The sequence below is a fragment of the Mustela nivalis genome (genome assembly GCF_964662115.1).
Source record: "Mustela nivalis genome assembly, chromosome: 9".
Taxonomy (NCBI): Eukaryota; Metazoa; Chordata; class Mammalia; order Carnivora; family Mustelidae; genus Mustela; species Mustela nivalis.
Genome location: NC_139028.1, coordinates 117,809,032 through 117,828,440, shown reverse-complemented (window position 1 = coordinate 117,828,440; position 19,409 = coordinate 117,809,032). Strand labels below are relative to the sequence as shown.

The window sequence follows — 19,409 nt, the reverse complement described above, 5'->3', positions numbered from 1 at the left end:
GATCCCTCCCTTCTGACACGATCCCTTGGTCCCTGAGAGCTTCCCTTTGGGGACAGAGGTCTCGGGTGTCCTGGTGCTTCTGCTCTAGGCCCAGAACGGGCCGTTTCTCCAGGGAGCGAGTGGCACTGAGCCCCGAGCCTGGCTCTCCAGGGACTCCTGCAGCCAGGCCTGCCCTCCGTCTACACAGCTAGGAAGCCCAGGCTCAGTTCATGCTGTTGGTTCTAATTCATATATGGGCGTTACTGCGGTTTTGCTTAACTCCTTTGCTTTTACGCTAGTGTTTCTTCTCTGACGCCAAGGTCTTGGGTGCTGACATCAGGAGTATTTGCTTCGTCCCACAATAGAGATTAACAACAACGCCAACGTCACGACCAACGACGGGATACCGGAATGAAGCCTGACTCCTCTGCCCTCTTCGGCCTTCGAGGAGCCCACGGCGGGTGCAGAGCAAGGCAGCAAACCCCCCACAGGAGCGGAGGCTGCCGGGACATTGCAGGCCCTCACTCTGTTCTGGAACCTCGCCACCGCATCCCATGGAGCATGGCGGGTGTCTGGGACCCCCAGCTCGCCAGCAGGATGGCGGCAGTCCTGCCGTCACTTCTAAGGGTACAGCCAAAAGGGCACCTGGCTGACCGAGAGGCGCCAGGGAGTACAGTAAGGTGATTGCGGTTTCCAGCCACTAAGTTCTGGGGTGATCTGTCGTCCGGCGACAGGTTTCACTGTGTTTTGGGGCCTTGTTGTCTTACTGATTTGTTTGTACGTCACATGTTTATAGGGCTGAGGAGTCGAGCTCTCAGCACCAGAGCAGCCCCCCACCCGGTTTCATAAGCACGCGTTCCCCGTGCCGGCAGTGCCACGTCGCACCAGGCACCTGGGGACGGGCTGCTGTCCCATCGGCTCCATAAACGACGCTACGGGGAGTGGGCTGTCTCCCAGGGCTTCCTATCGGGGGTCACGGGGCCGAGGGCTGAGGGTGCCTACAACCGGACGGTGCCCACATCCCCCCCCGGGGGCGGGGTGGCTCGGTGCGGCCATCATGGCCTGGTGAGACTTGGACAGCGTGCCCCGACCTGATGATCCAGCACTGGCGTGTCCGTCCTCTGCCGCCACGGGGCTGCCCTGGCACCCGGCCTCTGCAGGCTGCCGACTGCTGACTCTGCCCGCAGCCCCCTCAGGCCAGGTGGGTGCGGCTCAGCCACAGCAGGGCGGTGCCCGCACCGGGAGCCGGAGACCAACGGCCACCTGCCATGCGTGCACGACCTCCCCCCTTATCTCGGCGGGCAGCTGTGCGGAGGCGGGCAGGGCAGGGCCCCTGGGCGGTGGCGCTGCTGCGGGAGACCAGACGCTGTGTTTACTCATCAGAACCAGAGGGGATGGCTGCACGGCCTTTGTGTGGGGGGTCAGTGGGCTCGCCAGCTGGAGCCCGTCTTTCTCCTACTTCAATACCTCCAAATGCACCCACACACCAGAGATTAGCCGATAGCAATCTGCACGGGGGAGAAATTTCTCGACTGGCTGGAACAGCTCCGCTGACCCGAGCATCGGAGCTGTGACCCGCTGAGCCAGCGGCCCGAGGCAGGCTGCGCAGGCGCTGACTGGGCAGGGCGACAGCACACGGGACGGCCGGCCTCGCTGTTTGGAAATCTTTATTACCCCGGTCTCAGCGCCGGTGCCGGCGTGGGCCTCTCTGCACGGAGTTCTGGGCTCGGGCCCCGGGCACCGCTGTAAACAGGGCTGGAACCCGGGATGCGGTCACTGAGGAATGCGGACGGGAAGTCCGGCCACCGGTGGCTTTGAGCCCAGTCCCCGAGGTTTCACTGGAAGCTTCCGTTTTGCACCATTTGCAAGTACTCCTTGTGGAGCTTCTCCTGGGCCTCAAAGAGCTTCTTCAGCTTCTTGGCTTGCCCTTTGCTCAACTCCTTGCCTTCTGTGTCGTGTGTGGGCAGACCCTGAGAAGGTGGGGGGCACCGGGTCAGCAGGGCACGCCTGGCACCCCCCTCGGAGCCCCTGGGCACAGCCCTGGGACACAGACTCGGCACTTTTGCGTGGCCACGTGGCAACCCCCGTCCTGGCCACTGAGAAGCCAGCGACCGGGCTGGGGGTGGGGGGCACCCTCCTGCCTGGGGCCGAGGCCACTGATCCCCTTTGGGTCGATGTGGCTCAGTTCAGATAGGGCTGTCGCAAAGGAAAGAGGGAAACACACATCTGAACCAGTGCGGGTGGGGCCGGTACGGACGGATCTGGGGACAGTGCCCGTGCCCCCCACCCCTCGCCACAGCACCTCTGGCCGGGCTGCGAGGGTGACCTGGGCTCAGTTCAGCCAGGCCACGACTCTGCTCGGCCGCCGTGAGGGAGGGAGGCTGGCTCGGGCACTTGGGGCACCCCCACAAATGGCTCCCCAAACAGAAAAGCTGCTCGCCCGCGGCTGGAAGTCCCTGTAACCCTGATTCAGTGGTCTAACAGGGTTCTGAAAAGAAAGAGACTCTTACGTTTTCATCGAACTTGGAGTACTTGTCGCTCTCCGACAAGAACATCTCACTGGGTGGGATCTTCATCTTGGCCAGCTTCGCTGCCTGGACACAGAGCCCTGGTCACTGCAGCCCAGCCCGCGCGGGGAAGGCATCACACGCACTCCCCCAGCCCAGCCCTGGGACTGAGAGGGCGACGGAAGATGGGGAGGGTGAGACCAGGGCAGAGCGGGTCAGAGGGACAGCCGCACACGGTGGGTCCTGCCTAATCCCCACCAACAGCGCGAGGGGCAGCTGACACCTCCCCAGTGACGCCGAGCCCGCGGCCGCGGGGGGCAGCTCCCCTGCCAGGCCGCTCCCTCCCTGGGGCCTCCTGGCCTTCCTGCACTGGTGGGTGCCGTGGTGGGGAGGCGCTGCCGGTGGGCACAGGGGAGCGGGGACCTCGCCGGGCCTGAGAGAGGCCCAGAGAGCAGGACCCGGGGTCCGCGTGTCCACTCCCGCCCAGGAAAGCCGGGCCCCACGGATGGGGGTTACCTCTTGTTCCTGTTTCTTCCTGGCGGCCTCCTCCTTCTTCTTCCTCTTCTCTTCCTCAGCCTAGGGGAGCGGCGGGAGCCCCGTGAGGCAAATCTGCCCGGGGCCTCTGGGGCCAGGAGGTAGAACAAAGCAAGGCCTGTCGGACCCCCATCGCCTTCACCTGGACTCTGGCCACCCCACGGGGGCTGGGGAGCCCTGGTCATTAGGGCCTCTCGCTCACTCCCCGGGAGACCCTCAGCAGCCCCTGTGGGCGCTGGGCCCGCTCCGGACGCGTGGCAGCAGCGGACAGCACGGGGTGGGGTCTGGGACCCGGTGGACACGGAGAAAGGAACAGCGAGGCCCGCTGGGGCTGGGGGGGGCTCGGTCAGGTGCGTGAGCAGGGACAGCATCACGAAGGCCCGGAGCCCACCCCACCTGCAGTCAGGGCAGGGCTGCGGGGGGCGGCCTGGGAGCAGGGGCGTGGGGCCGGGTGGCAGCCGAGGGGGGAGGCCCAGGCCCCCAGCTGCGCCACCACGAAGGAGGCTCAGGTCTGGGGAGTGCAGTCCCCATACCCTCGTGGACATGCTGGGTTTCGGGACTTCCTGGTCAGCAAAGCTGTCAGGTGGGCGGCTGGTACAGGCTACTGTAGGGCCTGAGCAGAGAATCGTGGGGCCAGGTGAGGTCAGGGCAGGGCCCACACAGTGGGAAGGGGAGCGAAGTTCTGCAAGCAGGAGCCATGGGCTCGGGGGAAGCAGCCGCCGGCGCAGGGGAGGCCTGCAGCGGGCAGAGAGGCAGCCTGGCACGGGGTTGGCGGCTGCTTCCTGCGTGAGGACACTGTTTGCCTCCTGGTGGGAACACTCAGGGGTGGGGACAGAGGCGGCTACTGCTGGCTGGGACGGCCCCGCTGGCAGACAGACAGGAGCTGCGGGAAGATACGCCGTGGCCCGCAGCCTGTGTGGGAACCCGCCAGGCAGGGCCGTCCCCTGCCGCCTTCCTCAGAGACCCGTCTGCCTTTCTCCCTGCGGGCGGCTGCGTGGGCAGAGGGGCCTGGGCGAGGAGTGTGGCGAGCAGCGGCGTGTGTGTCCTCACCCAGCCCGGGGTGTTGGGAAGCACGCCAGCCCCTCGTCACCCCTGTGGCCAGGCCACCTGGTACGCTGTCCAAGGTGAGGTGAGACCCTGGCCCTGGGGACGGGCCACTAAGCTGGGGGAGCGAATGGGACAGAGACGGGAGCTGACAGGGCCCTGGCTCTCGGGGATGCCCCACGGTGGTGGGTCTGCCCGCGGCTCAGCGCCAGCGGTCCGGCACCTGCCCGGCGCCCGTCTCGTGAACCGAGCTTCCGCACCCACACGCGCCTCCCGCCCGCGCTGCTCACGCCCCCAGCCCCGGCCCCTGCCCCTGCCCCACGCTTCCTGGGCAGACAGAGGTGTGACTGGCAGGTCCTCCCGCAGGGACAAGGGACACCCCGCTTCCACAGATGAAGCTGCGGCCAACATGTCAGCTACATGGTTCCTGAGAGCTGTCCCCTGACCTCGGGGGCTTGCTTCGTAAAACCAGGGCCTCCCTTGGCAGACAGACCTTGTTCCGTGACCGCCCTGCCCCCCAGTCCGTGTCCCGCTAGGCCTCCTTCTGACACCCGCAGACGCTGGGCCCCACACGGGAGCCCTCGCAGGGTGGCGCGCCCACTGCCTCCCGCTCCCGTCACCGTGCGGCCGCCCCAGCCACTCACCCGCCTCTTCTCCTCTCTCTCCCGCAGCAAGGCCTCTCTGTCCCCCAGCTTGACGACGGTCGGCAGCCCTGAAGAGCCAAGTCCGTGAGGTGGGGCCCAGCCCCCACCCCGTCCACGCGGCCCCCGCAGCCCCTCGCTGCTCATGGGGCTTCCATGTTAACTGGAACATGGGGCGGCCTCGCCGCTCATGACACAAGGCCCAGAGATCATAAAATGCGACACGTCACCTGAGTATTAGAATCTGGTAATTTCCTGCCCAGCCGTAACCCCACAATGTCAACAGACACAGGGAGAAACCCGCCGGCAGTCCTGCGAGCCGTCGGCCGAGGAACAGACGAGGCAGGGCGGCCGGTGTCCTGGCAAGAACACACAGCCGGGCCAGGGCAGGGGACACCCAAACGCCCATCGACTCGGGAGGGATCCGGGCCAGCTGGAGAGAAACCACAAAGCCGCCCCCAGGGGCCACGCGGGTACTGCTCTGGGACTCCTCAGGGCAAAAACCAAGGGACCTTCGACCCCGTCCTGCAATTCTTTCAAAACCAGCCCCTGAGCCCAGCATCCCCCCAGCCCCGTGCCCGCAGCTCCCGACAACGGGCCCCCAGACGCGGCCAGCGGGACGCACCTTCGTGATCTTCTAACCGCACGCCGAGCTCGGGCAGGATGTCGTCCCGCAGGGCGTCGCTGAGCTGCAGGACCTCAGGGACTGTGGACGAAGACAGCGGCTCAGTCCGCCCGGACACACAGGCGGCACCAGGCCGCACCTACCATGCGCCTTCCCGCAGACTCTGGGGGAGCCGAGGCCCAGGCTCCGCGGACACAGCTGACTGTGCGCCACCTCGGGACCCCAGGCTCCGCGGACACAGCTGACTGTGCGCCACCTCGGGACCCCAGGCTCCGCGGACACAGCTGACTGTGCGCCACCTCGGGACCCCAGGCTCCGCGGACACAGCTGACTGTGCGCCACCTCGGGACCCCAGGCTCCGCGGACACAGCTGACTGTGCGCCACCTCGGGACCCCAGGCTCCGCGGACACAGCTGACTGTGCGCCACCTCGGGACCCCAGGCTCCGCGGACACAGCTGACTGTGCGCCACCTCGGGACCCCAGGCTCCGCGGACACAGCTGACTGTGCGCCACCTCGGGACCCCAGGCTCCGCGGACACAGCTGACTGTGCGCCACCTCGGGACCCCAGGCTCCGCGGACACAGCTGACTGTGCGCCACCTCGGGACCCCAGGCTCCGCGGACACAGCTGACTGTGCGCCACCTCGGGACCCCAGGCTCCGCGGACACAGCTGACTGTGCGCCACCTCGGGACCCCGCTCTGAGGCAGATCCCGTCTGCGGCTGTGCCCACACAGCGGCGGGGGATTCAGAGCAGGAAGCCAGGCCGGCAGCGGGTCCAGGGAAATGAGGCTTCTCCCCCAGAAAAGGAGCTCAGAACCCCCCATAGCCCCGGTCAACCAGGCAGGTGTCCCTCCCGCACAGCCCTGGCCCGGCGATCCAGACAGGTAGCCGTGTCACACACTCCAGACGCAGGGACCCGGGGTCACGCGCACTCTGAGGTCACCCAGAAAACCTGCCGAGGCTCCCTGTGTTCTTCACGCCCTGACAGGCCTGCCCGGTGCGGAGAAACACCGGCGTGGATGAGCGCGCCGAAACCTCAGTGCGGACTGGCCAGAACCTGCTGTACTGCCCCACGCTCCCTCAGCCCCCGCCTCGGGAACCGCACCCCTGCTTCCTCCAAATGTCCTCGCGGCAAGGCAGCTAGGCCCAGGACCCACATGGCTCCAGCGAGAGCCGGAACTGGGTCTGGAGGGTGGGGTGAAGCCCGCAGCGGCCAGCATCTGACACCGCCATGCAAGGTCTGGCCGCGGGGTAGGGAAGGGCCAGAGGCCAGGGGGACACTGCCGTGAGCATGGGCTCCACTGGGGGCACACAACTCGCGGCCAAGCCTCGGCCACCCCAGCTGTGGCTGGAGGGAGCAGAGGGCCTGAGAAGCCCAGGAGGAGGCGCCCAGCCTGGCCGTCTCACGGGCCCGTAAGTGACTTTCCCACTGAAGATGGCACATCCCGGCACAGAGCAGGCCGGGACGATGCAGCCTTCAGGCCTGAATGGGACAGTCCCTCGGGTCAGACGTGAGGCTGGGAGCCACACAGCAGAGAAAGGCTGTCTGTTTGCCGCGGAGAGCCAAGAGCACTCGGAGGCCTCACTCGGAAACCCGAGGGTGAGAACCTGCCCTTGGGGAAGGGGACCCGGTGGCAGTAAGAACTGGGCAAGTGGCAGGTGACGTCTGTGCAGTGGCGACGTGGGGCTGTTCCTGAGAGCAGCCACAAGGGGCCGTGGGGGGCCACGTGTGGGAGCAGGCTGTGCATGGCGCTCTCCCAAAGCCAGGTCTCAGACTGGCTCACCTCCTGGCTCCCAGAAGACCGCTTGCCCCACCGAGTCCCCTGGGGGTATGCCTGTGTGGAAGCCGGGCCTTCACAGGGCACGGGGTGGCAGGCCATCGCAGGAAGCTCTGACGGCACCCAAAACCAGGACGTCAGGTGACAAGAGGGCTGACACCCGGCCTCGTCTCACCGTGGACACACCGCGGGCAGCGTCGGCCACGTCCTCAGCCCTCCCTCAGGCATCCACCTGCACCACGGGCCCAACCCAAGTGGTTCTGTGCGCCCCGGCCTCGCACGATGAGAAACACCCCGCCCGCCGCTGCGCCTCGTCCCTCGGTAGCACTGGCCAGGGCCCACGGGGCCACTCACTGTGGAAGAGACGAATGAGGAACGGACAGCGACTCTCGTGTCTCGGAAGACCTCTGTGCCCTCCTGCACCCCCGAAGCATGGCCATGGCTGGGAAGCTTCACGCTTCCCAACGCTGCTCAAGGAAAAGCCGTCCCTGCCTCCCCAGCCTTCCCAGCCGATGGGATGACGCCCTCCACCCCTGCTCCCTGCCCTCGCCCCGTCCAGAGCGCCCCGCCGTCACCGCCCGCCGACTATCAGCTGGTGTTAGGTGGCAGGACCCCCAGAGGCCCATCTGTCCTGTGGGCGAGGCTGTGCAGAGCTGAGGACAGTGGCCATCGCCACCACCTGAGACCTGCCCTGTCCACACAGCTCAGAACTGGCCCCCACTGCCTGTCTTTCCAAACCTTTTGATTTCTCTGGGGCTCACTTTCTCCTCCTCTGTCTTCCCGGTCACAAACTGACCAGCCCCGTGCACACAGTGACTCCCACAGCCCACAGGGACAGGACGAACGACCCCACGAGACACGCGCACAGGGTCCGAAGGGACAGCTCTCCAGACAAGAGGCACTCGTGGCCACGAGGTGCGGGGACTGCACACCATGTGCGGTCAGGGAAGGACGCAGCAAAGCCCCACAGGGAGGTCCCCCGGGGTGGCGGGACCCACAGCAGGCATTTTCCTACAGCCAGAGATAACAAGCATTTGCGAGGGCGTGGGGGACACGGGGCAGCCGCCATGCAACACAGTTCGGGGCTTCTTTAGAAAATCACACATGTGACTGTCCCACGACCCCCACGGCTCCCCTCCTAGGGACGGCCCTGAACCCTGAACATGGGACTCAGCAGGCACTGGGCATACACGTCCAGAGCCCCACTCCCTGCAACGGCCGCAAGGTGGGAGCTGCCCAAGTGTCCGCCGGCAGTGACCCGGACACGCGAGACGTGTGCTCGCAGCCAGGGGAACACTAGCTACCCTGGCAAGGAGCTGGCTATGTACGGTGATAGCATCTGGGATGTGCAGGAAGCCACACGCGGAAGGTCCCGGGCTGCAGAGACACGGGGCGTCCCAACCAGGCCGATCCGTGGGCACAGAAGGCAGGCTGGTGGGCGCCGGGCTGGGGGCCCAGGGGCCACGGCTGTTCCTCTGGACGGTGGAAGGGCTTGCGTGTTTGCACAACTACCCTGAACACACTAAGCGCTGGCTGACGTGTCCGCTCTCGTGGCGGCCGGCTCTGGGTTCTCTGCGTTTCATCTCAATAGACTCTTTGTTTTTCAAAGGGAAATCTCTGGTCGGACGTTTTTAACGAATTCAGTCAACGTTTTCAAGCCTAAAGAAGAACGCGGATCTCGATAGTAAAGGCGAAAGCAGGAGCAGGAACAGGGGCTGCCTCCAGGATGGCGGGGAGAAGCGGGAGGACCAGCGCATGGACGCGACCACGGGGCGGGGGCGGGGGCCGGGGACAGGCCGGGTCCCACTCCACCCACTGCCACGTGCTGCCGGCAGCTACGCTAGGCTGTGCCGTGCGTCCGCCCTGGGAAGATCCCGTCTGCGGCTCTGGCCCCAGCACCCGGGGGAGAAGCCGGGACGGGGCAGGGCCGTCACACGGGAAGCGGCCCTGGGGGAGGTGGGGCTGTGACCCGGGACAGCGGGGGCCACCCCGTGCAGCAGGGCACACACAGGACAAGTGCTCCCGAGGGGGAGACCACAGAGGCACAGGCACCAGCCTGGGCACGCTCGTCCAAGGAGAGAATCAGTCCCACAGCAGCTAAGGGTGCGCCGCTGGCCACGTGTGCCACAGCAGCACCTCGCAGTCCTGCTGCCTCCAAGAGGCTCTGGCTGGAGCAGGTTCTAGAGAAAAAGGGCTGCTCCCATGGTCGCCGGCCGGTGAGCAGCAGCTCGGAAGCACCTGGGGCGAACACGGCGAGCACAGTCCCTGTCGACACCGCCCTGGCGGGCCAGCACGGTACAGGGCTCGGGGAGTCCGCAGAGCTCGGCACCTGGAGGCATGCGGCCACGGGCAGGGAGCGAGTCTCCCGGGGCCGGCTGCTGCTGGCGGGGCCGCAGGCAGGGCCACCGAACAGACTGGGCGCTGAACAGGGAGGCCCGTCAGGTCACTGCAGGGAGGCCCGGGAGAGGACACAAAAGACCACAGACTCTGCCCGTGGACAAGCGAACGAGCCAAACGGGATCCAGGCACACGGGAGCGCCGGCCAGCCGTGAAGAACCAGCCACAGCGCGGACGGGCCCGGAGGGTATCGGTCACACTGAGTGACAGAAGCCACTCACGAAAGGACAAGTCCTGCAGGATTCCACATTGGCAGGTCCTTGGGCGGGGGTCAGTGTTCATCCAGAGAGTGGACGGTGGGCCCCGGGGCTGGGGGAGGAATAGCGGTTGGTGCCTCAGGGGGACAGAGAGTGGACGGGGGAGGGATGGGGGGACAGAGAGTGGACGGGGAGGGATGGGGGGTCACTTCCATGGGAATCTTCGTCTGGGTCCGTGGAAAGTTCTGGAGACGGATGGTGGGTGCGGCCTCACAACAGTGTGAGCGAGCTTAGGACCCCGAGCTGCACACTTGCTCACGATTAGACGATACGTTTTATACGTTAACGTACGTCTTACCAAAAATGAAGCTAATCCGGGGAGAGGGGCATCTGGCCGTGCCTGCATCCCTGAAATTCCCGCATCTTCCCAAATTCCCAAGCCCCGCCTGGCCAAACACCCCCGGCACACATCCTTCCCGGGCTGAGCTCGAGGTGACGCCACGGTGGGCATCGGGGACAGGGCCTTGTACCCGCCTGCCAGGCGAGCCCCAGGTCCCCCGGGCCTACTCTGCGTGTCTCACTGTCTCCACAGTCAGCCCAGGGTCTGGGACAGCCGGGTGCCCAACAAAGACTCACACGGCCGGTACCGCGGTGGGGCGGGAGCCTTCGCCAGCCCAGAATGCTGTCCTCGCCTGTGCAGCCCAAGGGGCACGGGCCACGGGTCTCTGGCTCCCAGAAGGCACCCGATTTGCAGGGCCCCAGGTCTGTGGCTCCCGGGCCACAGGCTCAGGCAGGATGACCTCAATCCACCCGGTCCTCAGGGCAGGAGAGCACTGTAAGAGGCCAATGCACACATGGCACAGACACAACTACCACCATCCCGACTCCGGAATCGAATCTGGGCTCTCTGTTTGCCTGAGCAACAAACAGATCAAAGCAGAAAGATAAAGCAAGCCGAGGAGACGCAGAACCAAAGTACTCCCCAAGCCCATCGACGGGCACTGCTCTGAGGGCCTGTGCAAGCCCCCGGCGTGGTCTGCCTGGCCGTGCACAGCCTCCGATGGCCCTCGCTCGCCAGCACCTGCCAGGAAGGATGCTGTGCCGCAGGGGGACATTCGGAAAGAGGTGCCCGGGCGTCCCCAAGACTGAGACGGCAGTGTCGGCAGCATGGCTGGCCGAGGAGGCACGGGGCTGGCAGAGTCCATCAGGCTTTTGCAAGCGCTTTACAAGAGTGAGGGTGCCAGGTGCTGGCGAGAGAGGGCCGTGCTTGTTCAGCGAGTCCCCACGCCCAGGCCTGAAGCCCCCGTCAGACTCAGGCTCCCCCTGGTGGCCCAAGGCCTCAGGGCCCTCCTGTCCTCTTGCTCTGCGCTCCCTGGGACAGACCCTGGCCTGCTCTTTCGTCTCTAAGCTGCAGCTCCCCCCAGAGGCTCTGCGAGCGCCCCAGGGGCTCTCTGCCCGCACCACCCTCAGGACAGCCTGCCCGGGAGGCCGGGCAGGGCGCACGGCACAGTAGGGACAAGTGGCATCTGTAGCAAGTGACTCCTGCGTGTCCCTCCCTGGCAAGGCTTGAGCTCTGGCGCGGTGCTGCCCCCGTGGGAGGCCGGGCAGCGTGCGCATGAGGAGCGGAGCGGAGCGGCCCCGGCCCGTTCCGGGCTCAGCGCACCCCGTGGCCGCGCACAGGGCGCAGACTGAGACATGTGCTCCCTCCTGCCGGCGCTCGGCCGTCTGGCTCACGGCCCGTCCAAACTAGCCTGCGACAACGCGGCTCTCTCCAAGTCCCCAGGGACATGCGACAGGGACGCACCTCAGGAATGCTGGTGACGCTGGGCAGAACAACAGTGGGGGCAGCACTGGCTCCCCCAGCTCCCTGTGCTCGCTTCTGGAAGCAAGAACAGGCCCGTGGGGGCACGGAGAGTGGAAATAAGCCCCGCGGGGACAGAGGGCAGGGGTTCCCGGGTGGCCTCGTTCTGCCTTTCCAGATAGCACAGGCCAAGAAACCGCACCTCTCACACGGCCCTGCCCCGCGGGGGACACCAGTGTTGACAGACGTGGTGGCTGTCGTGATGCGGGGGGCGGGGGCTGCAGGGGTCATGCCCCAGGTCAGGCGCCACTAGCACCCGCCGGCACAGGGCAGCCCGCGCACAGAGGGTCCGAGGGTGAGAAGCCCCAGGGAGGAAGCGCCTCACCTTTCTGCTCCCGGGCGATCCTGCGCACGCCTTCCCTGAACTCGGACAACACCTGCAGATAGGGCAGGACCGTGGCCTCCAGCTGCGGGAAGAACAGGTGCGCTCAGAGAGAAGCTTGGACAGGGCTCCGTGGGCGCGGCAGGGGGGGTGCGGGTGGGCTGCCCCAGAGCTGGGACACGCTCCCCCCTCAACACTCAGTCCCCGTGTGGACGACGTGGGCCAGAGATAGGAGGCAGTTCCGCACCCCTGGCCCAGCCAGATGAGTTCTGCAAGGCGCTCTGTGCACCTGCCCACAGGCGCGGTTTTCCCTCTGGTCAAACTCCCTATTACAAAAAGCCCATCTCTACGGTTAGACTGGTCAACGCAGGGGTTTGTCAGGCGGCTGCCTTCTGGGAGGCTGAGGCCGTCCCTCCTGGGCCGGGAGTGGAGGCTGGCACCAGGAGCCGGGCCAAGCCTGCGTCTGACCTGTGGCCACGCACACGCTTGCACCAAGAGGAAGAAGGTCCCCAGAACCGTCGCCATGCATGCACAGGTTCGCACCCAGCCATGTCCACACCCGGCCACAGTGAACCACCTGCACTGACCCGGAGACGGCCCGGGACCGCGAGCCCAGTGAAGGGAAAGCCAAGGACGCAGAATCCAAACTAGAGAAACGATGATTTGATAAAATCTTTCGTTCCATCTTCCCTAATTTCTGCGGCAGGCTTTTAAGCAAAGTCTCTCCCTGCCTCCTACTTCAGTCCTCCAGTGGCTCAATCACCATAGTAGTAACCAGCTAGGCTGGCGAGTGCCCCGGCCTCTTGCGGCCCAATCCCGCACCTGGGGCTGGGGCGCCGCGGTCGTGCAGGGGGACCGGGCATGGGGCTTTGCTCTTTATCTCCACCAGGCACCAAGACCGCCATGGTGAGCCTCAGCACGAGGGGACGGAGGCCTCCGCCAGCGTGCCGTGAGGTCTGCCTGGAGGAGGAGGAGCAGTGTCCCAGCGGGCCAGGCTCCTGGCTGCTTATTCCCACACGCAGCTTTCAAAGGGTCCACTGAGGCCACGTGGAAAGGCCCCCACACAACCACCGCGTTAAAAGTGTTTCTAAGCTTGAGAGCAGACTGTCGTTAACGTAGGAAGTGTTTCCTTTCTTTTTTTCTAAGAAGCGGAACACCTGGTGTCACTTGTACAAGACAGCGCAGCAGCTCTGCGGGTTTTCTTTCCGAGAAGCGCGGAGGAAGGTTAATGCCTTTAGACCAACCAGCTCGACGGCTCGTGGGGCCCCGGGGATGTGGCCCGGAGCTCAGGGAGGGCTTCTCCCTAACAGGAGCTGGTCCCTTGCCAGAAACCAGTTCCTGGGGAACCACCTGTACGCTCCCTCTGCAGGAGACCCTCACGCTGGCCACCGTCCAGAAACCGAACTCTAAAAAAGGTTTGTCTTTTGGGGCGCCTGGATGGCTCAGTGGGTCAAGCCTCTGCCTTCGGCTCAGGTCATGATCTCAGAGTCCTGGGATCGAGCCCCGCATCAGGCTGTCTGCTCAGCAGGGAGCCTTCTTCCTCCTCTCTCTCTGCCTGCCTCTCTGCCTACTTGTGATCTCTCTCTGTCAAATAAATAAATCTTTAAAAAAAAAAAAAAAGGTTTGTCTTTTTACTTTGTCCTTGCTTCCTGTTGTCCTTTAAATAAATAACGTCTAAACAGCTACGCAGACCTTCTCATCGAATCACTGAGGACCAGGCCTGAGGAGTGTCTGAGGCGAGTCTGAGCGAGCACGTGCCACGAGGGAGGGTCAGCAGAAACCGCAAGTCCCAGGCGACGCTGCCCTCTACTGAGGACCTTTCTCCCCCCTGGACACAACGGTCGGCACGCTGGCCGAATCCACACATGCGAGGACGTGAGCCCACGGGCACCACCTGACTGCAGCACCGTCCGAGTCGGTCCCACCGCGCCTGCTGCCCCAGGACCGAGCTCACAGACCGCGCACGGCAGCCCCCACCACCGGGCAGGGGGCAAGGCTGAGCGCACACGCGGGAGAACAGCTGACCGCGAGGCTGAGCGCACACGCGGGAGAACAGCTGACTACGTTCACTTCGATTCCGCAGCCACGTCCAGGCGAGCCCCGGGGCTCAGTCCGGAAGGTCCGGTGCAGGTGGGACCTAACGGGGGCCTCCCGATGTCCCCAGGGTTGGCGCAGGAGAGGGACGAGGGTGGGCAGGGAGCTGGCATGGACGGCCGGAGGCTGCTCCTCGACCGGGGCACCGTTTCCCCGGGGGTGGGATGGCCCCGGGGGGAAGCTTCTCTGTGCGCAGGGTCTTCTACTCACATCTAGGCTGGCTCCAGGTCCTCTCACTGGGAATCCCAGGGTGCTTTCGTCTTCAATAGCCCCGAAGATCTACAAAGAGAAACAGACATGCCAGCGTGCGTCAGGAGGTCCTGAGAGGGGGCGCACGGAGACCGGACACCAGGGCCCATGCCGCCCGAGGCCTCCGCGGTCCTGGCCAAGGCCCGCTGCCTGCGCACACGCCGCCTGGCAAGAGCTGCAGGGGTCTGCAGCTCGAGGGCCGCCTACCTTCAGCATGTGGGTGAGGTAGCGGGCGATGCTCTCCAGCAGCGCCCGGTTGGGCCTCCTCCGGGCAGCCTTCCGGGCCGCCATGTACAGGTTGCATTGGCTGACCAGAGCCCTCATTTCTTCCAAGACCGTGCGTGTGTCGACGTTGTCACACAGGGCTTCATGAACCGCCGCCTTCTTGTCCTGAAAGCTGAGCGAGAGGACCGGGCACATCAGCTGGTGACACAGTGCGCATGCACGCGCGTGTCCGGCTCCGGACCGTGGTCCCCACGGGTGCAGCAGGCCCTGGGCATGGGTCTGCACTTAGGGAGCCACGGTGCCGGGCGGCCTCCCCGCCGGTGGGTCTGCCACGCTCGCGGCCTGGAGAGACGTCTCCCACCTCCTGTCCAGCTCCGACTCTTCGTCCTCCCACTTCTCAAACCGACCGGTCATTCCCACGGGAGCTCGGAGGACGTCCTTCACATTTAGGAAAAACTCCTAAAGTCAGAAGATTTGGATTAACAGCTGTAGAAGCGTTTTCCGCCTCAGAGGCGTCTGAGAGAACTTCCATGGTGAAGCGCGTCTCCGTCACGGGTCACCAGAGAAACCGCAGTGCTGACACCGCACCAGTGGCCGGTTCTGCCTGGGACAGTGGCTCTTCCTGGGACAGTGGCTCTGCCTGGGACAGTGGTACGCCCAGGACAGCGGTTCTGCCCGCAGGTGTGCAGGAAACGCGCCCCACGGGCACAAGAAGATGTGGGCGTCTGACTCTAGCAGGTCAGCGAGGCTTTGGGATTGGGGAGCCAGGCCGGTTGCCCTCCGGGGCCGCCCTCCCGCGTGCCCCGTCAGTGGGCGCAGGAGCGGGAAGGACCCCGCCGGGCCGAGCGGAGAGGAGGGGGCTTACGTTCAGGAACTTCTCGTACTGCAGTGCCGACTCCATGGTGTTGCTCGAGTAGTCCAGCGTGTCCTTCCAGGAGTGCATGAGAAAGGCCAGTCGCAGCTGCCGCGCTGGGACGGGGGACAGCACCCCAGGTCAGCCTCTGCCACGGCGCCTCCCAACAGGGCGCTCAGGCCTCGGGGGCGGGACTCAGGCCTCCAGGGCAGGGCTTAGACCTGGGAGGCTGGGCTCTGACCTACCGGAGTGCTTCTTCAAGGCGTCTTTAATGGTGATGAAGTTCTTGAGTGACTTGGACATCTTGCAGCCGGCGATGGTCAGGTGACCCGTGTGCAGGAAGTAGCGGACCCAGCAGTCATTCTCGAAGTAGGCCTGCTCAGGAAGGGGCAGAGGGGGCGAGGTCGGGGCGCTCTGCGGGCACTCGGTTCACATGGTGGACGCACGAGAGGGGGCTGCCTCCTCGAGCTGGAGCTCGGGGTGGCCCTGGACCAGCGCGCCCAGCGGCAACGACAGGTTCCGATCCAGACCTGTCTGTTGCCCGCGCTCTGGCTGTTTGTGCGGGAAATCAGACCGAGCAAGGGTTCAGATCCCAGCAGCGACCCCTGATGTGGGCATCAGGCTGTGCCCGGCTCTTGGCTGGCTGCGCCCCTGGCTGCTTCCACCACCGTGGGGATGTCAAGACCCCCCACCCCCCTGCCAAGCCACCAGTGGGCACAGCGGCCCCAGCCCCTGCCTACCTCCGACTGGGCCAGCTCGTTGTCGTGGTGGGGGAACCGGAGGTCGAAGCCCCCTCCGTGAATGTCCATCGAGGCCCCCAGGAGAGCGCTCGCCATGGCAGAACATTCGATGTGCCATCCCGGACGCCCCTGCAGAGCCAGGCGACCCCATGACCGGCTATGCTCGGCCTAGGCCTTCAAGTTTCCTGTACTCCTGACCCTCAAAACCCCTGAGCCTGACCGGAACAGACGTTATGTTCTGCACGTGAACACTCGGGGGGCCCCTGCTGTCTGCGTCCCAGCCACGTTACTCCCAGAACTGCCCAGGTCTGGACCAGATGCAGGTGCCCGCACCCCATCCTCTGGCTCTGGGCCACCAGGACTATTGTCATGGGGACACCAGAGCATGGACTGGCCTCCAGTCTGAGGCCACAAAGACACAGGGGCATCGGAGGCAGTCCGTCCACCTGCTCCCCAGGGGCACCGGGCAGAGTCCCAGAAGGGAAGTCATGTGCCCAAAGGCTCACAAGACTCTTTGGTGTGTGGGCCACCAGGACAGGGCAGATAGGCACCACAGCAGCGAGGGCACCCACCCCTGCCGCCCGCACCTTCCCAGGAGCATACCTTTCCCCAGGGGCACGGCCAGGATGGCTCGCCTGGCTTGGAGGCTTTCCACAGGGCAAAGTCATTAGGGGACCGCTTCTCACTCAGACGGTCTGCCGAGATGCTCAGGTCACCTGCCGACACGAAGAAGCGGGTCACCCAGTGCTGCCTGTCTGGACCCAGCGGGTCACCCGGACCTGCCTGCAGGACTCTGCCGGACAGAGCTGTGTCACTGCAAGGCCACGTCTGGGGGTGACTAGCTGGTGCTTCGAATTTCCTCTCCTTTGCTTGGTCAGCACACGGCTTCACCATGACCAGATGTCGGGGCTGCCCCAGCCCAGGAAGCTCCCATTCCCCAGGGCCTGAACCACACCCGCCGGTCCCTCAGACGCCCAGTGTCCAGGGCCGCAAAGGCCCGCACTCAATGACAACCACCTTTCCGAGCGCGGAGTCGGGCGTGGAGTCAGGCCACGGAGAAGGTGCCCTGGCAGCAGTCAGAGGGAGAGCACCCAGGGTGTTTGCACCACAGACCTGACAGCTGCAACACAGGCGCTCTGAGTGGGACACGCGGGAAACACGAGGAAGAGCCAGTAAAAATGGCACGATCGGGGGCGCCTGCGTGGCTCAGTGGGTTAAGCCTCTGCCTTCGGCTCGCGTCATGATCCCAGGGTCCTGGGATGGAGCCCCGAGTTGGGCTCTCTGCTCAGCGGGGAGCCTGCTTCCTCCTCTCTCTCTGCCTGCCTCTCTGCCTACTTGTGATTTCTGTTTGTCACATAAATGGATAAAATTAAAAAAAAAAAAAAGGCATGATCACAAATAAAGATTCTCGCCGTTGGCCTTTCGGTGTCCTACCCGACCGCCCCAGCGGCAGACTCTGCCCTCGCTGCCTCTGCCTCTCTCGGAGCAGGTCACCACGTTGCACCCGACACGGTCTCATGTGGTGCGATGACATTCCTTTAGCTGCTGTGTGGCCGATGATGCACGTTTAAGCTTCTGACTTCCATTATTGCGTACACAGTTACTCACAACGCACATGACTTTTGAAATTTTGTTTTGAGAAATTCTGGGACTGCAAAGAGGACCCTCTTCCACAGGTGGCCCGTGTCCCACTCTTCGACAGAGTCACCTTGGCCGAGTACTTGCTATTTGCTCTAAGTTCTTTAAGACGCGTCACACGATCGCTTCTGCTCCCCCAGTGTCACTTCTCGTCTCCCTCCCCAGAGGCAACCCCCGTGACCCCACACGCATCAGGAGCCCTGAGACAGCTCCAGGCCCTGTCTCTACCAGAGTCCCCACACCCCTGCGTCCCTGCAGTGAGGGGCTCGTGCTAGGGGTCACAACGCCCCAGAAGCGGGACTGTCCCCAAAGGAAGGCATGTCCCTCTCCTGTGTGTTTGCTGTTGGATTCTGCTACTCGTCCCTGGACCACGAAGCGATTCTAAAGTCAGTCTGGAAGAAAAAAGGCACAGGAGCAAGCAATATTTAAGAACTCGGAGGGCCCGGCTGGCGTTGCCGGAAGAGCAGGACTCGGTCTCGGGCCGGGAGCCTGAGCCCCACACGGGACGCAGAGGTCACTTAAAACAGAAGAGCAAGAACCCGGCAGCGGCAGGACGGTGAGGACCGCTGGCCAGCTGTGCGCGCGCTCCGGTCTCCGGCGCCCTTCCCCCTGCCGTGGCCCCGGTGCCCGCCGCCTGCGGTCCGAGCTCCCTGCTCTGTGCAGCCCGCTGTCCCTGCGCAGCCGCTAGTCCCGTGCGGCTCCGTCCAGGCGTCTCCACGAATCGCCGGGGCTCATGTGTCAGGCTTGTGGCACGTTCTCCCCCGGATCCATCTCTGCCCCGAGCCGGCGGCGGGCAGCGGCACTCTATCCGGTCTGTCCTGCTCCGTCTCCTGCTCTCTCGGCCGCGCCTTCCGGGGCTTCCTGGCCGCGTACCCACGCGCCTTCCGTCTTCGCTTTTTCACTGCGAGTCCCAAAGCCCCGGCTGCCCTAAGCGACGGGTTGTGCCCCTGCTGCTGAGTGGCGTCCCTGTGGTGTCACTAGGACTGTGATGGTCGACGGGTCGGTCCCCCGTGCATGCCGCGTAGGTGCTGGGACCTGGCTCAGGTCAGTGTGTCACGGGTGGACGGCGCAAGCGACCTGACAGCAACCACTGGGGAATCGCGAGACCTGCTCTGTGCCCGGCGCGTGTCCTGCGTGAGCGTCTAAGACGGGCCCTGCCCTTACTCATGCTGCCGAGTCCTGATCTGCTATGCAAAGCCCTGCTCCCTGTGTACCCAATCCTGCGGGTAGAGACCCTTAGCCTGCCTGAGCCACCAGCCTGCGGGCCATGCGCACTGCCTCCCCTCACAGACACGGTGTTTCTCCCTCCCAGGGACGGCCACACGGGGGCCACCAGACGCCTCCTTCACTCTGACAAGCCTTTAGCCTCGGATGCCCCAGGGTCTGGTACCAGCGCCACCCAACCCTCTTAGCCTATTGCTTCTCCGCATCTCCACGCCGTGCTGTGCGAGGTCCTGATGTCTCCCTACACAGAGTCCCAGAGGCGAAAGTACTTCCTCAAAAAGTACAAACGTTTTTATGGGCAAACTGCCTTCCAGAAACACAGCGGGTAAACAACATGTGCCTCAGGGGTGTGCGAGCCTTCCCCGTGCCCCTGGACTGCAGCTTCTGTGGTCTGGCCCAGAGTTCCTGAGGGCGTAAGTGGGGAGGGACACCGGAAAGACAAACCTTATTTGGCCTGGTCCCGAAAAAGCCTCGTGTCTACATTCAATACAGTTGACCC

The 19,409-nt window shown here is 64.8% G+C and overlaps 1 protein-coding gene across 4 annotated transcripts in view; it reads right to left on the bottom strand.

The window, feature by feature from the left end:
- Positions 1-1,629: 1,629 nt before the first annotated feature.
- The window catches only part of CARS1 (cysteinyl-tRNA synthetase 1), a 40,345-nt gene continuing 22,565 nt past the window's right edge, over positions 1,630-19,409 (bottom strand). For 2 of the 4 annotated variants that reach the window (XR_014316379.1, XR_014316380.1), the window contains 13 exons: positions 16,652-16,764; positions 16,049-16,177; positions 15,554-15,683; positions 15,321-15,424; positions 14,817-14,914; positions 14,438-14,627; positions 14,192-14,260; positions 11,891-11,972; positions 5,331-5,411; positions 4,709-4,776; positions 3,003-3,108; positions 2,490-2,573; positions 1,630-1,949 (listed from right to left, as the gene is read on the bottom strand). Coding sequence is in view for 2 of the 4 variants with exons in the window: in XM_082749168.1 (XP_082605294.1) it covers positions 1,815-1,949; positions 2,490-2,573; positions 3,003-3,062; positions 4,709-4,776; positions 5,331-5,411; positions 11,891-11,972; positions 14,192-14,260; positions 14,438-14,627; positions 14,817-14,914; positions 15,321-15,424; positions 15,554-15,683; positions 16,049-16,177; positions 16,652-16,764 (1,343 nt within the window). In the remaining 2 variants the exon portion in view is untranslated. The remainder of the gene's footprint in view (positions 1,950-2,489; positions 2,574-3,002; positions 3,109-4,708; positions 4,777-5,330; positions 5,412-11,890; positions 11,973-14,191; positions 14,261-14,437; positions 14,628-14,816; positions 14,915-15,320; positions 15,425-15,553; positions 15,684-16,048; positions 16,178-16,651; positions 16,765-19,409) is intronic. The other 2 variants (XM_082749168.1, XM_082749167.1) reach the window with 1 other exon arrangement.